This window comes from Megalobrama amblycephala, linkage group LG2, assembly GCF_018812025.1.
Source record: "Megalobrama amblycephala isolate DHTTF-2021 linkage group LG2, ASM1881202v1, whole genome shotgun sequence".
Taxonomy (NCBI): Eukaryota; Metazoa; Chordata; class Actinopteri; order Cypriniformes; family Xenocyprididae; genus Megalobrama; species Megalobrama amblycephala.
The window spans coordinates 62,587,839-62,608,388 of NC_063045.1; the positions used below are offsets into that span (position 1 = coordinate 62,587,839).

Consider the following 20,550-nt stretch of genomic DNA (forward strand, 5'->3'; position numbering starts at 1 on the left):
ATGTTTGTTTAACGTTTTTTAAATGTTACTAGTTGTTTCAGAATGTTCAGAGAACATTCAAAAGTAACGTTCGCACTTAACGTTCACATAACCAAGAAAAAACGTTTTAAAAACATTTAATAAGTCCAATGTTTTTAACGTTCAGAGAACATTCAGAAACAACGTTTTCATAACTTAACGGGAAAACGTTCTTAGAACATTTTGTTAGTTGGGAAGATGTCTGCAAGAAACTCTTTAAAAATGATAATTCTGTCATCGTTCACTGCAAAAGAGATGGAAATCTCTCGGTGTTTTTTGTCCATACAGTGAAAGTCAATGTTATTTGGTTCCCAATGTTCTGCAAAATAAGAAAGAAACCCCACAGGTTTGAATGACACGAGTGAGAGTAATTGATGACAGAATGATCATTTTCTGGTGAACTGTCCCTTTAAGATCCAGCGAAGCATCGGCGCGGCTCATAATCGCATCGTCACGTGATCGGCGGCGCATGTAAACAGACGTGTGTTTGAACATGCAGATGATTCGCACAGACGTTTGACTGAGAAACTCATCACATCTCTGTTTTTCTCTTCATGTTTCCTTCAGCTTTATTTGAAAGTCAGATTTATGATTTCAGCTGAGAGTCGGACAAACATGCGCTTCTGTCTGATCAGATACGCTGATCTTTCCGTTCCTGTTTACAGTATCACTCTGATTTATTTAGAACATGTATTTCTGACTGAGTTCAAACAGGTTTCCTGAACACTCCCCCCGTCTGTCAGTCAAGCGGATAGCCCCGCCCCACAGTCACGTCATTGGTTGAAGGTTCAATCTTTTTGAAGATCGGGAACAGTCGCACGCATCAGCTGTAAGAGGGTGGAGTGTAGAAACGCGCTGAATGGAAAGTGTTGTGTTGATGTTGCTCTGAGGTTAACGATGTTAACGATGGGCGTCTTCCTCCACATCTTCCATTAGAGGCCTCACGAATGCCGACGGATGGGCTTTTTCCTCTTTTCCATTCCCAGCCCCTGTTATCCCGTGCTGTCAGGAATGCAGGAAATGGTGGCAGAGCACTTCCTGTCTGTGCGGCGCAGCATGAATGAACCCAGGCGCTCATTGAGCTCCACATAAACTCCTGCAGGACTCAAACTCTGCTTTATTCTGAAAAACCTTTATTTCACTCAAGCTTCATGCGCTCAAACTCTCTCTGTTGATCAAGTCAAGCAGCGCTTTATACGGTACAGAATGTTTCAAAGAAGCGTCGCAGTAATAAACAGGAAAATAACCGTGTTAATATAAAACAAGACTCGATATCTTCAGTCATTTCGCTTCTCCAGTAAATGTATCTTGATTTAAGGATGTTTAGATGTTTGTACTGGAAAACAAGACAGAAACACTGAGGAACTGCAGTGTGGTATCGTTATTCAGATCAATTTAATTCAGATTGATTCAGTTCAGTTCAATGACTGCTGATGTTGCAAAATTCATCAATTATAAATTCTGCTGTAAATCAGCTCTAAAAGACAATAGTGTCATTATTTAGATCAATTCCATTCAGTGTTGTTTCAATTAATTTCAGTGTTGGTTGAATTCAGTTCAGTGTTGATTCAGTTCATAGTTGATTCAATTCAGTTCAATGTTGATTAAGTTCAATGTTGATTCAATTCAGTTCAGTGTTGTTTCAATTCATTTCAGTGTTGGTTGAATTCAGTTCAGTGTTGATTTAGTTCATAGTTGATTCAATTCAGTTCAGTGTTGTTTCAATTAATTTCAGTGTTGGTTGAATTCAGTTCAGTGTTGGTTCAATTCAGTACAATATTGATTCAGTTCAGAGTTGATTCAATTCAGTTCAGGGTTGATTCAGTTCAATGTTGATTCAGTTCAGTTCAGTGTTGTTTCAATTCAATTCAGTGTTGGTTGAATTAAGTTCAGTGTTGATTCAATTCAGGTCAATATTGATCCAATGCAGTTCAGTGTTGTTTCAATTCAGTACAATATTGATTCAATTCAGTGTTGATTCAGTTCAGTGTTGATTCAGTTCAGTTCAGTGTTGTTTCAATTCAGTACAATATTGATTCAATTCAGTTCAGTGTTGATTCAGTTCAATGTTGATTCAGTTCAGTTCAGTGTTGTTTCAGTTCAGTTCAGTGTTGATTCAATTCAGGTCAATATTGATCCAATGCAGTTCAGTACAATATTGATTCAATTCAGTTCAGTGTTGATTCAGTTCAATATTGATTCAATTCAGTTCAGTGTTGATTAAGTTCAATGTTGATTCAATTCAGTTCAGTGTTGTTTCAATTAATTTCAGTGTTGGTTGAATTCAGTACAGTGTTGATTCAATTCAGGTCAATGTTGATTCAATTCAGTTCAGTGTTGTTTCAATTCATTTTAGTGTTGGTTCAGTTCATAGTTGATTCAATTCAGTTCAGTGTTGATTCAATTCAGGTCAATGTTGATCCAATTCAGTTCAGTGTTGTTTCAGTTTAGTTAAGTGTTGGTTCAATTCAGTACAATATTGATTCAGTTCAAAGTTGATTCAATTCAGTTCAGTGTTGATTCAGTTCAATGTTGATTCAGTTTAGTTCAGTGTTGTTTCAATTCAGTTCAGTGTTGGTTGAATTAAGTTCAGTGTTGATTCAATTCAGGTCAGTGTTGTTTCAGTTTAGTTAAGTGTTGGTTCAATTCAGTACAATATTGATTCAGTTCAGTGTTGATTCAATTCAGGTCAATGTTGTTTCAGTTTAGTTAAGTGTTGGTTCAATTCAGTACAATATTGATTCAGTTCAGTGTTGATTCAGTTCAGTTCAGTGTTGTTCCAATTCAGTACAATATTGATTCAATTCAGTGTTGATTCAGTTCAGTGTTGATTCAGTTCAGTTCAGTGTTGTTTCAATTCAGTACAATATTGATTCAATTCAGTTCAGTGTTGATTCAGTTCAATGTTGATTCAGTTCAGTTCAATGTTGATTCAGTTCAGTTCAGTGTTGTTTCAATTCAGTTCAGTGTTGGTTGAATTCAGTTCAGTGTTGATTCAATTCAATGCTGATTCAATTCAGTTCACTGTTGATTCAGTTCAGTACAGTGGTGATTCAGTTCAGTTCAATTCAGTGTTTAAGCTATAGAGTGTCATTTTTCAGCTCATTTCAGTTCAGGTTTGTTCTCATCTGACAGTGTCGGTCAGATCAATAATATCACTGAGTATGAAGTGTGTTTTATCACTGGTTTTCTCTGGCAGAGGTGTGCAGCTGTCAATCATTGCAATGCTTGCCCCTGATTGGCTGAGCGCCCATGATGGGCGGCTCTTGCCGTCTGTGATTGGCCTGTTTCGTACGGTCGTGTCTGATGCAGCGCTGGCGCTCTGAGAGCCAGAGTGAATATGAGTTTCCACATTCTTGCGCTCTGACAGCTTTATTAATGCTGATGTTTTCCAGCAGCTGAATCTGCTTCATGAAGCCACACAGACTGATGAAGGTTAGGAGGTGTGAAGGTTTCTCTGACCCGCTCGGCCAGTAATGGGCTTCACAGCTCCGTTATCAGCGGCCTGCAGATTCATCTGGTTTCCGACATCATTTCCTTTTCCTCCTGCTGATCCCAGAGGAGCTGCCCGCAGTAACCCAGGGTGTTTCTCTGAGTCTCATGGCAGATATTTCTCTTGTTTTCTGTGTGTGGAACTGTTTATATTAAGTCTTTAACCCTATAAAGCTCATTTCTAAGGCCTCTAAATGATCACGTCGCGCTCGATCTACTACAGTAGACTTCCACTGATTTCTATCAAGTAAACATAAGAAGAACTTTGATATTGTTAGTAATTTTTCAGCTAGACTGCATATATTTTTAGACCTCATAGTGTTTAATCAGAATGTCATAACTGGATCTTCCAGTGACACATGACAGACTCTGGTGCATTTAAACTCCGCCCCTGCAAGCTTTAGAGCCACGCCCACTTCTCAACATCCAATCAGCAGCTGATGGACAGAACCAAGCCCCTACACACTCTTCACAATCACAGCTCAGAAACACGGACAAAACTGTGAAAGCTTGATAATTAATGACTTTTTAATCTCACAATTCAGAAACACGCTTCCAAACTGCTCATCAGCGAGACATTGACTCTGTGTGTGTGTGTGTGTTTGTCCTGTAGGAGGCGCTGTCGGTGGTGAGTGAGGATCAGTCTTTATTCGAGTGTTCGTACGGAGCGTCTCATTCTAAAGCGGACATGACGGCCTCCGCCGCCGGTGAATACGGCCAGAGCAAACTCAGTCCCAGAGTGCATCAGCAGGACTGGCTGGCTCCGCCCCACGGACGCGTCACCGTCAAGATGGAGTGTGGCGCGCAGGTGAACGGGTCCAGGTGAGTCACGTGACACATTCAGATGTTCTGTGTTTGAGTGACAGCCAGACAGAAGTCGCTCTGAACATGTGGCCGTGTGGCGGCTCTCCACAGTCAGAGTGATTTCAGGGAAAGATGATCCACTGATCTTCTGCCCAGAATGTTAAATCCAATGAAAGAGTCATTGATCATCATAATGTGTTCCTCACCAGACGGAAATCAGCTTTCTCTACAAATAAGATTTTTGAACATTTTTGAACCCTTTTTGAACATTTTATCATGTGTGTGTTTTGTGTAGCCGTTCTCAGTTGCTCTGATGATTAAAACTCATCAAGGTTTGACAGAAGCTAATCTGGTGTTTTATGGATGCGTATGAGTTCAGGAGCTCCATGAGTTGAACTTTCCGTCTCCACGAGCCCAACAGTTGGTCGCCACATGAGCGGGACTCGTCTGAAGCCTGTGGGCTGTTGATGTGGAGTTTGATGGCACATTCCAGCAGAATCCCTCACATCTGTGTCCTCGTGTGAGAATAATGAGTCATGTGAAGAAATGCTGGACATCAACATATTCTGTGTGTGTTTTTGTGCTGCTGCACTGACGCTCCACAAACATTCACTTGCTCTTCTTCTCGTTCTCCACAAATTACTGCCATTAATTCTGGCTGAACAGTTTGGGGTCGGTAAGATGTTTCTGAAAGAGTCTCTTCTGCTCACTAAAGCTGCATTTATTTAATCAAATATACAATAAAAATAGCTTAATTTAAAATGGCTGTTTTCTATGTGAATATATAGTAAAGTGTAATTTATTTCTGTGATCAAAGCTGAATTTTCAGCATCATTACTCCAGTCTTCAGTGTCACATGATCCTTCAGGAATCATTCTAATATGATGATTTGATGATCAAGAAACATTTATGATTATTATCAATGTTGAAAACAGTTCATATTTTATTTTTCAGGATTCTTTGATGAATAAAGTTCAAACGAACAGCATTTATTTAAAAACAGAAGCTTTTGTAACATTATAAATGTCTTTACTGTCACTTTTGATCAATTTAATTTGTCCTTGATGAATAAAAGTATTAAGTTCATAAAGTGTATTGTTACTTTTGTAGATCATCTCAGTCTGTTTTTGTTTTTATATTACCTTTAGTTTGATAATTTGTTAATCTCTCATTGACTTGCATGAATTGAAGGCATTCAGTATCTGAAAGCAAAATATTTGCATCCCTAGTTCTTCTTGCAAACACTGATATTTCCTTCAAAAGATGCACATCTGACCCGTGTGTGTGTGTGTGTGTGTGTGTGTGTGTGTGTGTGTGTGTGCAGAAATTCTCCTGATGACTGTCCAGTGGCCAAAGGTAAAATCTCTCCATCTGCGAATGTTCCAGTGATGTACAGCAACTACATGGAGGACAAACACATGCCGCCGCCCAACATGATCACCAATGAACGCAGAGTGATCGTACCTGCAGGTAATACACAGACACACACACACACACACACACACACACACACATGTTGTGTTTCTGTGAATTGTGGGGACTTTCCATAGGCGTAATGCGTTTTATACTGTACAAACTGTATTTTCTATCCCCCTGCACTACCCCTACCCCTAAACCTAACCATCACAGGAAACTGTGCACACTTTTTCTTTCTCACAAAAACATCATTTAGTATGTTATGTATTAATCCATTTACATTGTGGGGACCGCTGGCTGGTGTAGGTGATCTCAGGTTTATATTAACAAACACACACACTCAATCACACATAATCTCTCACACACACACACACACATCACTGATTAACTCGGAAAAACTTTCAAGTTAATGAGTTTATCAGAAATAGATATATTGTTAAATGTAAAGGCAACCAAACAGGTGTCACACTTTACCATCTAATGGGGGGACCCTTTTTTTGGACATCAAAACTCTTTACTTGCTGCATTGAAAAATGTTCAGTTGGCTCAATTAAATTATGTGAACTGAATGTCTTTTAACATTGACTCTTTAGTTGTTGAACCAACTGAAGATTTTCAATGCAACAATCAACATAAAAAAAAATTTGACATCCAAAATCTTATTACAGTGTTTTTTTTTTTATGGCAAGAACTAAGTTTTATGTTTTAAATCAAGCAGAAATAGCTCTTTAAGGTAGCAACTGCAGGTCAGCATTTTTTTACAATGAATAGTGATTTTGTTAAAATGCCTTTGCTCTCCTGTTAGATGGTAAAGTGCGACATCTGTTTCATTGCTTTGCCATTTTTTACCATCACAAACACACTGTAAAGATTTTTGAGGTAAGATCTCAAAATTTTGTTTACTTGTTTACACTCAAACACACACACACACACACACACACACAGGTTTGTTTTTCAAAATGAGGACATTTCATAGGCGTAATGGTTTTTATTCTGTTGAAACTGTACATTCTCTCCCCTACACTAACTCTACCCCTAAACCTTCCCAGCACAGAAAACATTCTGCATTTTTACATTTTCAATTAAACATTGTTTAGTATGTTTTTAAAGCTATTTTAAATATGAGGACTCATGAAATGTCCTCATATTTCATGTTTATGTCATAATAGCAGTGTAATACCCATGTCATTATACAAATTTGTGTCCTCATAAATCATGAAAACGCGCACACGCACACTCACCCTGTGTGTGTGTGTGTGTGCTGCATGCAGGTTTCATGTCTTGAGTAAGAGTTTCTGTGTAACTTCCTGCTCAGTTGTAAGGGACAGTGATGCTGTGCAGCAACAACATCCTGTTTTTCCCTCTCATGAAGCGGGACAATAGACACGCGGCGCACAAGAATGTTCAGGAGGAGCTCAGACCGGATGCGTGATAGTGATCGGAGACGCTCAAACACACCGCAGATTCATTCACATGAACAACTAGTCGATTCGTTTTGCCATTAGTCAATGCTTTGCATCTGTGTTAACTAGCAGTGGAATTATGAGTAAAGTTCAGTCTAATTGAACTGAAATTAGGATTAAAATGTCAAGAAGAACAATTTAATGGCACTTGATTAGTCTGTGTTTTGCAATAAAACCATTTATATTTTTTAAATATTTTAAATATGAAGGAATAATTATACTATTTCAATAGAATGTTCAAATGAATCAAATCAAATTAATAAAAGTGTGAGTAACTCCGGTCTGCAGATCCCAGTCTGTGGTCGGCGGATCACGTGCGTCAGTGGCTGGAATGGGCCGTGAAGGAGTACGGGCTGCCCGAGGTGGATGTGTCTCTGTTCCACAGCATCGATGGGAAGGAGCTCTGCAAGATGACCAAAGATGACGTCCAGCGTCTGACCAGCAGCTACACGGCCGACATCCTGCTGTCGCACCTGCACTACCTCAGAGAGAGTGAGTGTTGCACTCGTCTGTCCGTCTCTGTGTGTGTGTGTGTGTGTCTGCATCAGCAGCTCATCATGGCGCTTTACTGACCTCTGACCTCATTCACTCTGCTGACCTCTGACCTCATTCACTCCGCTGACCTCTGACTTCACATTCACACGACTCATTAACATGCATTAATAAATCACAGTGTACCTGTGTGAATCTTATCAAACCTGTCCAGGTCATACTTCCCCCTGAAATCTGAAGACTTTTTCAAATTTATATTATCATTTAAATTTTTACGTAAAATTTTTAGTTTAAAAATATGTAATTTTGAACTGAATTATATAAAATGATCTTTTGTAAAGTAGAAGCTCATTTCACCTTCAGTTGTCACTGTAAAGTGTACAGTATTTATATTATATCATTTATTTAATTAAATTAACATGACAGCAGTGATGAGAATAAGTTTTCTGTGCATTACAATAACAAGATTTTGTTGTTAAATTTGTTTAACTGGCACAGCGTAAAATTCAATTCAATTCAATTCAAATGTATTTGTATTGCGCTTTTCACGATACATATCGTTTCAGAGCAGCTTTACAGAGAATGCATGTCAACATTACAATTTAAAGAATGCAGTTAGCAAATAATGTAATAATTTAGGCAATTAATTTACAATCACTCTTAGCAGTTTAACTGAAGGTAGAAACAATGAGCTCCTGGAAAAATGAATTACATATTAACAGTAATTAGGATATATTTCTAAAACATTTCTTGCAGTGGATTTTGGGGTGAAATATGTGAAGTAGAGATTATTTTTCTCTGATATGCATGAGATGAGAGAGATAGACGTTCCCTGTTTCCACTGTTTTCATCTGTCTGTCTTCATCTGTCTCTCTGTCAGCATCATGTCACAGGATGTTTGTTCAGTTGTTTTATTCTTTTATTTTTCATGTGTTACTGAATGTTTTGTTTCTCAGCTCCACTTCCTCATTTGACTTCAGATGATGTTGACAAAGCCTTGCAAAACTCCCCGCGGTTAATGCATGCTCGCAATACAGGTAAGCAGCACTGCAGCTCCACCCCATGACCCCGCCTCTGACCCCGCCCCACTGGCACTGACCCCGCCCCCACTGCTTACAACAGTCACACACACACACACACACTGTCTGATGTGCATGCGGCGCTGCTGTTCCCCAGTTCTTGTGCATGTGCTGCATGATGCTGAATGCGATCCATCTGTCGAAACACAGGCGTGGTGTCGCTGATGTCGTGTCTTCTGCTCATGTGTGTCTTCAGGAGGAGCGAGTTTTATCTTCCCAAACGCCCCCGTTTACCCTCCAGACGCCAGCAGAGGAGCCAGCAGAGCAGGTCACACACACACAAACACACACACTCTCTCAAACACACACTATATTGGTGAGAACATTTTATATTGTTCTGACTTCTATTGATTTTCTATCAGATTAATGATATTTTACCTACGGTGTCGTGCGTTCTCCACATGCTGATCGCACATCATATTTATCAGACACGTTTCAGTACATTCATGTTGTTTCCACACATATTCAGAATAATGTTTCGATTTAAGTAATTCTGAATGGATCTGTGTCCTGTAGATTGTTGGTGTATTCAGTCAGATCAAGGCTGTTGGTTTAGGGTTTTTTGGCATCTCCATGTGGTCCTGCTCGGTATTGCAGCTTGTCTTGTCTAAAATGTAAACTGGCCCTCTTCTGTTGCACTGTACAGAACTACTGTACACTAATTCTCAAAAGTTTTTATCTGTAATGTTTTTTTGCTTTGGTGTGCATGACTTTATATCAGTTGGTTATTTGGTGTCCTTTTGGAGTCTCCAAGTGTCCCATTTTGGAAAGACACCTAAATTTATCTTGGAAAAAAGCTGGAACTGAATCAACACTAAACAGACTTCAGCTGAACAACAGCCGAAATGCATCATTTTCCTGTTATCACTGTAAAGCTGCTTTGAAACAATCTGTATTGTATAAAGCGCTATATAAATATAGCACTTTATACAATACACACACACACACTCACTCACAGACAGACAGACACACACAAACACACACACACACACATTCAAGTGAACGTCACATGACGTGATGTGTGTGTCTCTCACAGATGTGAGTTACGATGCGGTCAGACGCTCTGGATGGACTCAGCCCGTATCTGCAGCTAAAGGTTGGACAGACGTGCATGTGCTGCTCGCTTTACGCCACTTTAAGAGACGCTGTTTAACCTGATTGTGTCTTTGTATTAGTTTCTCAGAGTTCTGCTGCCATCCTGACCAAAGCTGAAGAGCAGAGAGCTCAGTTAGGTGAGAGGATCATGGGTAATGCAGTTAGCATACCATATTAATCATATTATGTATGACACTAGATACAATAGTAATACATGACAAAAATGCAGAAAGCTTAAAGGAAATCAAATAAAGCATAAATCAACTGAACTGATACATTGGTGTCTGATGTGTTGTTTGTCTCTTCTCCGTAGATCCGTATCAGATTTTAGGGCCGACGAGCAGCAGGCTGGCGAATCCAGGTGAGAGTCAAGTCAGATTTATTTATATAGCGACTTTCACAACACACATTGTTTCAAAGCAGCTTTACAGAAAATCATGATGTTAATGTTTATAATATCAGAATATGTACGATATATAGTGATGTTTTGTGACGATATATAGAGCTGTAGGATATATAGTTACATTTAGGTACAATATATATAGCTGTACATTATACAGTTACACTTTGCTATAATATATAGAGCTGTACAATATATAAAGTTACGCTTTTGCGACGATATATGGACCTGTACGATATATAGTTACATTTTGCGACAATATTTAGATCTGTATGACATAGTTACGTTTTGTGATGATATATAGAGCTGTACGATATAGTTAAGTTTTGCTACAATATATAGAGCTGTATGATATAGTTACGTTTTGCGACAATATATAGAACTGAACGATATATAGTTACGTTTTGCGACAATATTTAGATCTGTATGATATAGTTACGTTTTGTGATGATATATAGAGCTGTACGATATAGTTAAGTTTTGCTACAATATATAGAGCTGTATGATATAGTTACGTTTTGCGACAATATATAGAACTGAACGATATATAGTTATGTTTTGCGACAATATTTAGATCTGTATGATATAGTTACGTTTTGTGATGATATATAGAGCTGTACGATATAGTTAAGTTTTGCTACAATATATAGAGCTGTATGATATAGTTACGTTTTGCGACAATATATAGAGCTGTATGATATAGTTACGTTTTGCGACAATATATAGAGCTGTACAATATATAGTTACGTTTTGCGACAATATATAGAACTGTACGATATAGTTAAGTTTTGCTACAATATATAGAGCTGTACAATATAGTTAAGTTTTGTGATGATATATAGAACTGAACGATATATAGTTACGCTTTGCGACAATATTTAGATCTGTATGATTTAGTTACTTTTTGCGACAATATATAGAGCTGTATGATATAGTTACATTTTGCGACAATATATAGAACTGAACGATATAGTTATGTTTTGTGATGATATATAGCTGTACGTTATAGTTACGTTTTGCTACAATATATAGAGCTGTATGATATAGTTACGTTTTGCTACAATATATAGAGCTGTACGATATATAGTTACGTTTTGCGACAATATATAGAGCTGTACAATATAGTTAAGTTTTGCTACAATATATAGAGCTGTACAATATAGTTAAGTTTTGCTACAATATATAGAGCTGTACGATATATAGTTACGTTTTGCTACAATATATAGAGCTGTACGATATATAGTTACGTTTTGCGACAATATATAGAGCTGTACAATATAGTTACGTTTTGCTACAATATATAGAGCTGTACGATATATAGTTACGTTTTGCTACAATATATAGAGCTGTACGATATATAGTTACGTTTTGCGACAATATATAGAGCTGTACAATATAGTTAAGTTTTGCTACAATATATAGAGCTGTATGATATAGTTACGTTTTGCGACAATATATAGAACTGAATGATATATAGTTACGTTTTGCGATAATACAGCAGTATGATATATAGTTATGTTTTGCGACAGTATTTAGATCTGTATGATATCGTTAAGTTTTGCGACAATATATAGAACTGAATGATATATAGTTACGTTTTGCTACAATATATAGAGCTGTATGATATCGTTACGTTTTGCGACAATATATAGAACTGAATGATATATAGTTACGTTTTGCTACAATATATAGAGCTGTATGATATAGTTACGTTTTGCGACAATATATAGAACTGAATGATATATAGTTACGTTTTGCGATAATACAGCAGTATGATATATAGTTATGTTTTGCGACAGTATTTAGATCTGTATGATATCGTTAAGTTTTGCGACAATATATAGAACTGAATGATATATAGTTACGTTTTGCTACAATATATAGAGCTGTATGATATCGTTACGTTTTGCGACAATATATAGAACTGAATGATATATAGTTACGTTTTGCTACAATATATAGAGCTGTATGATATAGTTACGTTTTGCGACAATATATAGAACTGAATGATATATAGTTACGTTTTGCGATAATACAGCAGTATGATATATAGTTATGTTTTGCGACAGTATTTAGATCTGTATGATATCGTTAAGTTTTGCGACAATATATAGAACTGAATGATATATAGTTACGTTTTGCTACAATATATAGAGCTGTATGATATCGTTACGTTTTGCGACAATATATAGAACTGAATGATATATAGTTACGTTTTGCTACAATATATAGAGCTGTATGATATAGTTACGTTTTGCGACAATATATAGAACTGAATGATATATAGTTACGTTTTGCGATAATACAGCAGTATGATATATAGTTATGTTTTGCGACAGTATTTAGATCTGTATGATATCGTTAAGTTTTGCGACAATATATAGAACTGAATGATATATAGTTACGTTTTGCTACAATATATAGAGCTGTATGATATCGTTACGTTTTGCGACAATATATAGAACTGAATGATATATAGTTACGTTTTGCTACAATATATAGAGCTGTATGATATAGTTACGTTTTGCGACAATATATAGAGCTGTATGATATAGTTACGTTTTGCGACAATATATAGAGCTGTACGATATAGTTACGTTTTGCGACAATATATAGAGCTGTACGATATCGTTACGTTTTGCGACAATATATAGAGCTGTATGATATAGTTACGTTTTGCGACAATATATAGAGCTGTATGATATAGTTACGTTTTGCGACAATATATAGAACTGTATGATATCGTTACGTTTTGCGACAATATATAGAGCTGTATGATATAGTTACGTTTTGCGACAATATATAGAACTGTATGATATCGTTACGTTTTGCGACAATATATAGAGCTGTATGATATAGTTACGTTTTGCGACAATATATAGAACTGTATGATATAGTTACGTTTTGCGACAATATATAGAGCTGTATGATATCGTTACGTTTTGCGACAATATATAGAACTGAATGATATATCGTTACGTTTTGCGACAATATATAGAACTGAATGATATATAGTTACGTTTTGCGACAATATATAGAACTGAATGATATATAGTTACGTTTTGCGACAATATATAGAGCTGTATGATATAGTTACGTTTTGCGACAATATATAGAGCTGTACGATATCGTTACGTTTTGCGACAATATATAGAGCTGTATGATATAGTTACGTTTTGCGACAATATATAGAGCTGTATGATATAGTTACGTTTTGCGACAATATATAGAACTGTATGATATAGTTACGTTTTGCGACAATATATAGAGCTGTATGATATATAGTTACGTTTTGCTACAATATATAGAACTGAATGATATATAGTTACGTTTTGCTACAATATATAGAGCTGTATGATATATAGTTACGTTTTGCTACAATATATAGAACTGAATGATATATAGTTACGTTTTGCGACAATATATAGAACTGAATGATATATAGTTACGTTTTGCTACAATATATAGAACTGAATGATATATAGTTACGTTTTGCTACAATATATAGAGCTGTATGATATATAGTTATGTTTTGCAATGAAACTGTATAAACAATAACAGTTGAGTTTTGCTATATAATATGCATCACATTACGAGAGTGTACTGTATGTATGCAGACAAAGTTGTATAAACTTCTAGTAATTGTATAATTTGTTAATTCATTCAAGTCATAACGCTAATGTGTTATCAGGCTCTGGTCAGATCCAGCTGTGGCAGTTCCTCCTGGAGCTTCTGTCCGACAGCTCCAACTCGTCCTGCATCACGTGGGAAGGAACCAACGGCGAGTTCAAGATGACCGACCCAGACGAGGTGGCGCGGCGCTGGGGTGAGAGGAAGAGCAAACCCAACATGAACTACGACAAGCTGAGTCGAGCCCTGCGCTACTACTACGACAAGAACATCATGACCAAAGTTCACGGCAAACGCTACGCGTACAAGTTCGACTTCCACGGGATCGCGCAGGCCCTTCAGCCGCACCCGCCCGACTCGTCCATGTACAAGTACCCGGCGGATCTGTCCTACATGAGCTCGTACCACCCGCACCCGCAGAAGATGAACTTCGTGTCGCCGCATCCTCAGGCCATGAACGTCACCTCGTCCGGCTTCTTCGGCGGCCCGAGTCCGTACTGGAACGCACCGGCGACGGGAATCTACCCCGGGCCACGACACCCCGCCACACACATGCCCTCCTACTACTAGACATCTCAAGACAAACTGGAGAAACCCAAGCATCCGCCGCCACTGCCGGAGGAAGGCTCTCGCCGTATTTAAAGCAGGAGAAACCGTCTGTGATCCGGGAGCCGCGTGGATTCAGCAACGGGAATGTGAAAGTGGCAATATAAGGGGGCTGCTGTTAATGACCCCGCTGCATGATCAAGTACTTATTCGTCTATATGTTCATGTGTACCTTATTGTACAAACACACATATCAGAGAGAGTTGAGAGAGATAGAGAGAGAGAGAGCGACAGAACGTGAGACAGGTCAGAGGAAGACAGACAGATGCGTGAGGTATGTGAGAAGATGGAGATTAATCTCTTGCCATATTTATCAGTATTATGTTGTCCGTATGGCATCAGAGATCGATATTTGCCTTGAAAATGGTGAAAACTGGAATTTAAAGCTTTCAGATGTTTTTAACGACCTCAAACCTTTAAAGACCGAGGTGCATTTATATGAACCCGTGCCTTACTGCGGACGCTTGTTTCAGCCACGGAATAACTAAATAAGAAAAAGTGATTTTAGTTCCTTTTTTATTCCGTGGCAGAAACAAGCTTCCAGACCTTACAGAGAGATTCAGCTGAAGAGATTCACCAAAGATACCAGTATTTGTATTATTAATTTTTATGATGACGTTCTGATTCGCAAACGCTGTGCGTTTGTTAGATTGAAGTATACAATTCAGTGTTATAATTCTTTTTATATAATAGATATATAACTTATGCATTTATACACTACGAGTTGATCTCAGCCAGCCAAACACAGACATTTTATCACAGACGTAGAGAAACAGACCAAAGCGGCGAAACGCTCCAGCAGTTTGAATGATTCTCTGTATTATCAGTTGTTTACAGTGAACGCACACGTGTGTTCGTATGACGCTGGACTGGCGCAGCACATGGGCTCTGACCCACTGAACCCAGATCAGATCGGTCAGAGACGCCCTGATGCTCTGAGATTGTTGACAAAGGGAAGAAAACATATACTTGGATAAATTATATGGTTTTCTACTGAATCATTTTAATAAATATTTTTAACAATGTCGTTCTTCTCGTTTGAGTAAAGAAACACCCACATTGTCTGTTGTTCCTTTCATAAACAGAGACCAGCGACTGTTGCCCCAAAACACACACACACACACACACACACTCACACACACACTGGCCGTCTGAGCGTCTCTGTGTTGCCACAACAGTCATGAACTATACAATCATTGGAAGACAATGTATCTTTCTCCGCAGTTTGTTGGATTTAAAACACAAATATAAATCTCATATTTATTCAAGGAGAAACATGGATCAAATACTTTTCCTATAACAATTTCAGAAGTTGTGAAATGGATTAAAATATATTAGAGTAAAACAATCCCAAAACACAGAAAATACAAACTGTGGACAGATTGAATGGTGAAAGTGTCTCTGTGTGAAAGTGGATGATAAACAAGAGCGATTAATGCTGGAGGAACACATTATATTCTCATTAAATGAGACAATCAGCTGTTTTCTATGTGAATATATAGTAAAGTCTAATTTATTCCTGAATTTTCAGCATCATTACTCCAGTCTTCAGTGTCACATGATCCTTCAGAAATCATTCTAATATGATGATTTGATGCTCAAGAAACATTTATGATTATTATCAATGTTGAAAACAGTTCATATTTTTGTGGAAACTGTGATACACCATCATTCAAAAGTTTGGGTCAGTAAGATATTTTTAAAAGAAAGAAATACTTTTATTCATCAAGGACGCATTAAATTGATCAAAATTGACATTAAAGTCATTTATAATGTTACAAAAGATTCTATTTCTAATAAATGCTGTTCTTTTGTACTTTCTATTCATCAAAGAATCCTGAAAAGTAAAATGTATCAGTTTCCACAAAAATATGAACTGTTTTCAACATTGATGATAATCAGAAATGTTTCTTGAGCAGCAAATCATCATATCAGAATGATTTCTGAAGGATCATGTGACACTGAAGACTGGAGTAATGATGCTGAAAATTCAGCTTTGATCACAGGAATAAATTACACTTTAAATAGTCACTGATAAATCATTCCCAATGAGACTAGAAAGAGGAATAAGGAGTGTTCTGGTTGTGGTGTCTTCGTTCCACACAGATAAGATCTGACTTCCAGAAAGATTGACCAGTTTTCCAGATGTTTTTTCATCATGTGGTCTCTTCACTCCCGTCTGTATTCCTCCTCCAGCTGCAGCTTCTCCGTGTCGAGCGTCGGCGGGTCGCTGCAGACCCGCACCTGGTCGAAGAAGCTGAAGTCTGCGGCCAGTTTGCCGCCGCGTGTGTTGGACAGCACCGGCTTGAACTCGTAACCCCACAGGATCTCCTGCGGCACGTAAGACGTGCGGCTCTGGCAGGTGGCGGCCGTGGACTCCACGGTGCCGTTGAGGGTGACCAGCAGCTCGAACTCTCGTCTCGGCAGGTCGTCCGCCGTGAGACCGGCCAGCGGGCTTCGGTCGTCCAGCACGTGGTAGAAGGTGAGCGGCAGCAGCAGGAACGGACACTCACCGCTGGAGTCCAGGTGGAAGTCCACGCTGACCTGGTGGACGAGGGTCTTCTCGCCCTCTTGCGTGACGCGGGCCGACAGCAGTTTCCCCGAGAGCTGGCACTGAATCAGGAGGCTGTTCCTCAGGTTGGCCACTCGCACCATCAGACACGGCCTCCCGTTCCGCTTGCAGACCACCGCCGAGCGGCTGAACCTGATGGTTCCCGCGCGCTTCTTGGGTCGCGCCAGTTTGGCCAGGAACGCGCCGGTCACGAAGATCTCCGCCAGCCCCGTGAGGACGAGCTGCGCCACCAGCGTGATGATGGCCAGAGGACACTCCTCCGACACGTGCCGGAAGCCGTAGCCGATGGTGGTCTGGGTCTCCAAGGAGAACAGGTACGCACCGGTCAGTGAGTCCACGTTCATCACGCATGGCGTGTGATTGGAGGACGGGTCCGCGTCAAAGTCACCGTTCCTCAGGCCGATGAGGTAGAAGACGACGCCGAACACGAACCACGTCATGACGAAGGTGGAGGCGAACAGAGTGATCTTATAACGCCATTTCATGTCCACCACCGTGGTCCAGATGTCGTGCAGGAAGAGCTTGATCATTCCCTCCACGTTATCGATCTTCACGTTACTGTGGCCGTCTTTGGACACCACGCGGCGCACGTTCTCCGTCATCCTGAGAAAGAGAGAAAACACGTGAAAATTCAGGCAGGAAAATAACAGAATCAATGATGCAAACTTCATCAAACATGAGACTGATTCGGTTTCTGCTGTGAAGCAGCTCTGAAAGACAATAGAGTCATTATTCAGATCAATTCAGTTCTCATCTGAAGGTCTTAAAGGGGTCCTTGATTATGATTTAACTTTAGTTTTGCTGTTTGATCATAAACAACATCTGTGAAGTTACGACACTCAAAGTTCAAATCAAAGGAGATATTTTCTTTTACAGAAATCGCTTTTTAAACGGCTGGTAGGGACTACAACGAGCTTCTTCCTGGGTTTGTGACATCACAAACCCTAAAATTTACAAAAAACACGCCCCCAAGAACACACCACAAAGGGGGCGGGGCCATGTTGGGCTGCTTTAGAGAAGAGGAAGAGTTGTTGTAGTCGAGTGTTGTTGTCATGCCGTCATTTTACGCCGGACTGCTTCACAAACGAGGGTCAATTCAACACAAAAGATGAACATGACGGCACATGCTAGTGGATGAGTTGAATCAACTCCACAGCAACTACATCAATTTATCCACTAACCATTCAGAAACGTCTAAAAGTTGTAACTTCTTCCTGAGTCTCTCCATCAGTGTCGACTCCGGTTTGAACAATGTAAGGCTGAACACTTTCGTCATTTTGGCTGCGTGAGATTCTCCAGCTTTGTTGTTGTTGAGCTGTTAAAGCTCCGCCCTCTTCTGGAAAGCGGCAGCTCATTTGCATTTAAAGGGACACACACAAAAACAAACAAATAGGGGCAAATTTGACAAGCTATAATAAATGATCTGTGGGGGATTTTGAGCTGAAACTTCACAGACACATTCTGGAGACACCAGAGACTGATATTACATCTTGTAAAGGAGCATAATAGGACCACTTTAAATTCATAAAGTTTTAGCATTAAATGTTGCATGCATCGAAAAAACATTACATCTTCCTCAGTATTTTTGTCCTGTTTTCCTTTCCTTGAAGTCTTGAAACATTGAATAACAAAATGAAGTGCTTAAAACAAGAACAAATGTTTGTCATTGAATTAATTAGATTTTTCGTGGCCGCTGACAGATATATGTTCTTGTTTTAAGCAGTATTGATCAATTTCACAGAAAACAAGACTTCATATTCTGTCATTTTGTATCTTCAGTAAATGTATCTTGAATCTTTAGACAATTGCACTAAAAATACTGAGGAAGAACATGACTTGTTTTGCGGTGTGATCAGAAGATACAGTAAATGTTCATATTCTAGTGGTTGAGAATAATCTGATGGAAGTGTTGCTAATACAATTCATTGTTTTCTCCCTATAGACGTTTACATTTCGAGAACATATTGACGTATTGTGTTCCCTTCAATTGATTCCTTACATTTTCTTTATTTGGTCTTAAATTTACCCTCATAAAACCAGCAGGAACCCTTATAACTGACTGACAGCGGTGAGGAACACAAACTCCATCAGGAGACGGAAATCAGGCTCAAATGAACCCAAACGGTGTGATTTATGATTCCAGGCTGCATTAATGTCATTCAACCATTTTGCGTCCAACTCCTCAAACACAAACCAGTCGCTCCAGAGACGAGGACATTCAATCACTGTTCTCCTTCAGGTCCTCATCATCACATTTTGTTAATGACAATCTTTAACTCATTAGATGATTCTCACTCTGTGCACTTTTGAGACTTCAGACTGCGGTGAAACTCTCTGTCCGGTCGTTGTTAGTCGAGTTAATCAGCAGTCCTTCAGAGTTGTAAATTAACAGAGCAGCTCAAGTTCACAAGCACACGTTCATATATATAAATGAGCAGATATAACTGCCTTTAATCTCTGAGATCCAGTGAGAGTTTGTTCTTCTCTTACCTGTAATCTGAACTTCCTCCAGCGGATGAGTGTCCTTGTTCCTCTATTGTCCTTGCGTTTGTGTGCGACTCTTTGGCACAATGATATTGAGGACAGTTAATGAGACTCTAAAGAAGGAAATTACAGTGAAACTCGTGGAGCCGGTTCTCTCAGTAACTCCTCCTACAGTCGCTCAGCGATTCTTACATTACTGTCCCGTTTCTGACTGTTATGAGTCCAAACACTCCGACGTTCGGCCCTTAAACACACGGATCTGTCTGTGAAATACAGATACACATCTCCACACTCCTACTGTCACTGCAAACATCATGTTCTTCCTCAGTGTTTCTGTCTTGATTTCCAGCACAAAAATATCTAAACATTCTTAAATAAAGATACATTTACTGGAGAAGAGAAATGACTGAAGATATTAAGTCTTGTTTAATGAAACGGATCATCAAAATGAAGTGAGTTTGTGCTTCAAACAAGAACAATGAAGGTATCTAAAGTAATTTCAGGATGTTTTCTCTCATTTTAAATGATCAGAATATATCTACGACAAACAAGGGTTCTAAAAATATGGCTTCTTTTTTTTAAAAATCCTGTGGCTCAATTTACCCCAGGTTAGGGGTAAGTTGCTCCATCTGGGTGTAAACTGACCGTCTAAATCTGAATCAAAATCATGTGAAATTGTAAAGATAATTTACCTCTTTTAAAAACTAATTTAACAATCTAATTTCTTATTACAAATAATCTTTTTTTTTTTTTTTCAAAACTAACTTAAACAACACAAAACCAACCAAATGAAGTTAGAATTTCAGTATCTTTAATTATTTGCATTTCTGAAACAATATTTTGAACACTGAAGTTGTATCAAAGTAAATTTAAAAAGTAAAATTAAATAGAAACTGAATTAGAAATGAATAAATGTCACTGAAACTAATAAGCATTTTAGTCAAAAGGTTGATAGTTTTTCTGCAGCGTCGACCGTGTTTGGCCGTTTGAGGACTGTAG

At 38.6% G+C, this 20,550-nt stretch overlaps 2 protein-coding genes across 7 annotated transcripts in view; one reads left to right on the forward strand and one right to left on the reverse strand.

Moving 5' to 3' along the window:
* Positions 1–15,522, forward strand: part of erg (ETS transcription factor ERG) — a 30,992-nt gene extending 15,470 nt beyond the window's left edge. For 3 of the 5 annotated variants that reach the window (XM_048181411.1, XM_048181416.1, XM_048181412.1), the window contains 9 exons: positions 4,124–4,332; positions 5,639–5,784; positions 7,482–7,685; positions 8,642–8,722; positions 8,961–9,032; positions 9,801–9,860; positions 9,940–9,996; positions 10,173–10,220; positions 13,951–15,522. In XM_048181411.1, the coding sequence (XP_048037368.1) occupies positions 4,124–4,332; positions 5,639–5,784; positions 7,482–7,685; positions 8,642–8,722; positions 8,961–9,032; positions 9,801–9,860; positions 9,940–9,996; positions 10,173–10,220; positions 13,951–14,459 (1,386 nt within the window). In that variant the 3' untranslated portion in view covers positions 14,460–15,522. The remainder of the gene's footprint in view (positions 1–4,123; positions 4,333–5,638; positions 5,785–7,481; positions 7,686–8,641; positions 8,723–8,960; positions 9,033–9,800; positions 9,861–9,939; positions 9,997–10,172; positions 10,221–13,950) is intronic. The other 2 variants (XM_048181414.1, XM_048181415.1) reach the window with 1 other exon arrangement.
* An 882-nt stretch (positions 15,523–16,404) lies between these two features.
* kcnj15 (potassium inwardly rectifying channel subfamily J member 15) lies at positions 16,405–19,782 on the reverse strand. Of its 2 annotated transcripts, none has more exons than XM_048181418.1 (2): positions 19,558–19,782; positions 16,405–17,670 (listed from the first exon to the last, which is right to left on the reverse strand). In XM_048181418.1, exon 2 carries the CDS (start codon positions 17,667–17,669, stop codon positions 16,665–16,667), a length of 1,005 nt encoding a protein of 334 aa, XP_048037375.1. In that variant the 5' UTR covers position 17,670; positions 19,558–19,782; the 3' UTR covers positions 16,405–16,664. The 2 variants fall into 2 exon arrangements, with proteins under 2 accessions (XP_048037375.1, XP_048037374.1); XM_048181417.1 differs by lacking the exon at positions 19,558–19,782 and adding an exon at positions 18,249–18,303.
* Positions 19,783–20,550: the final 768 nt, after the last annotated feature.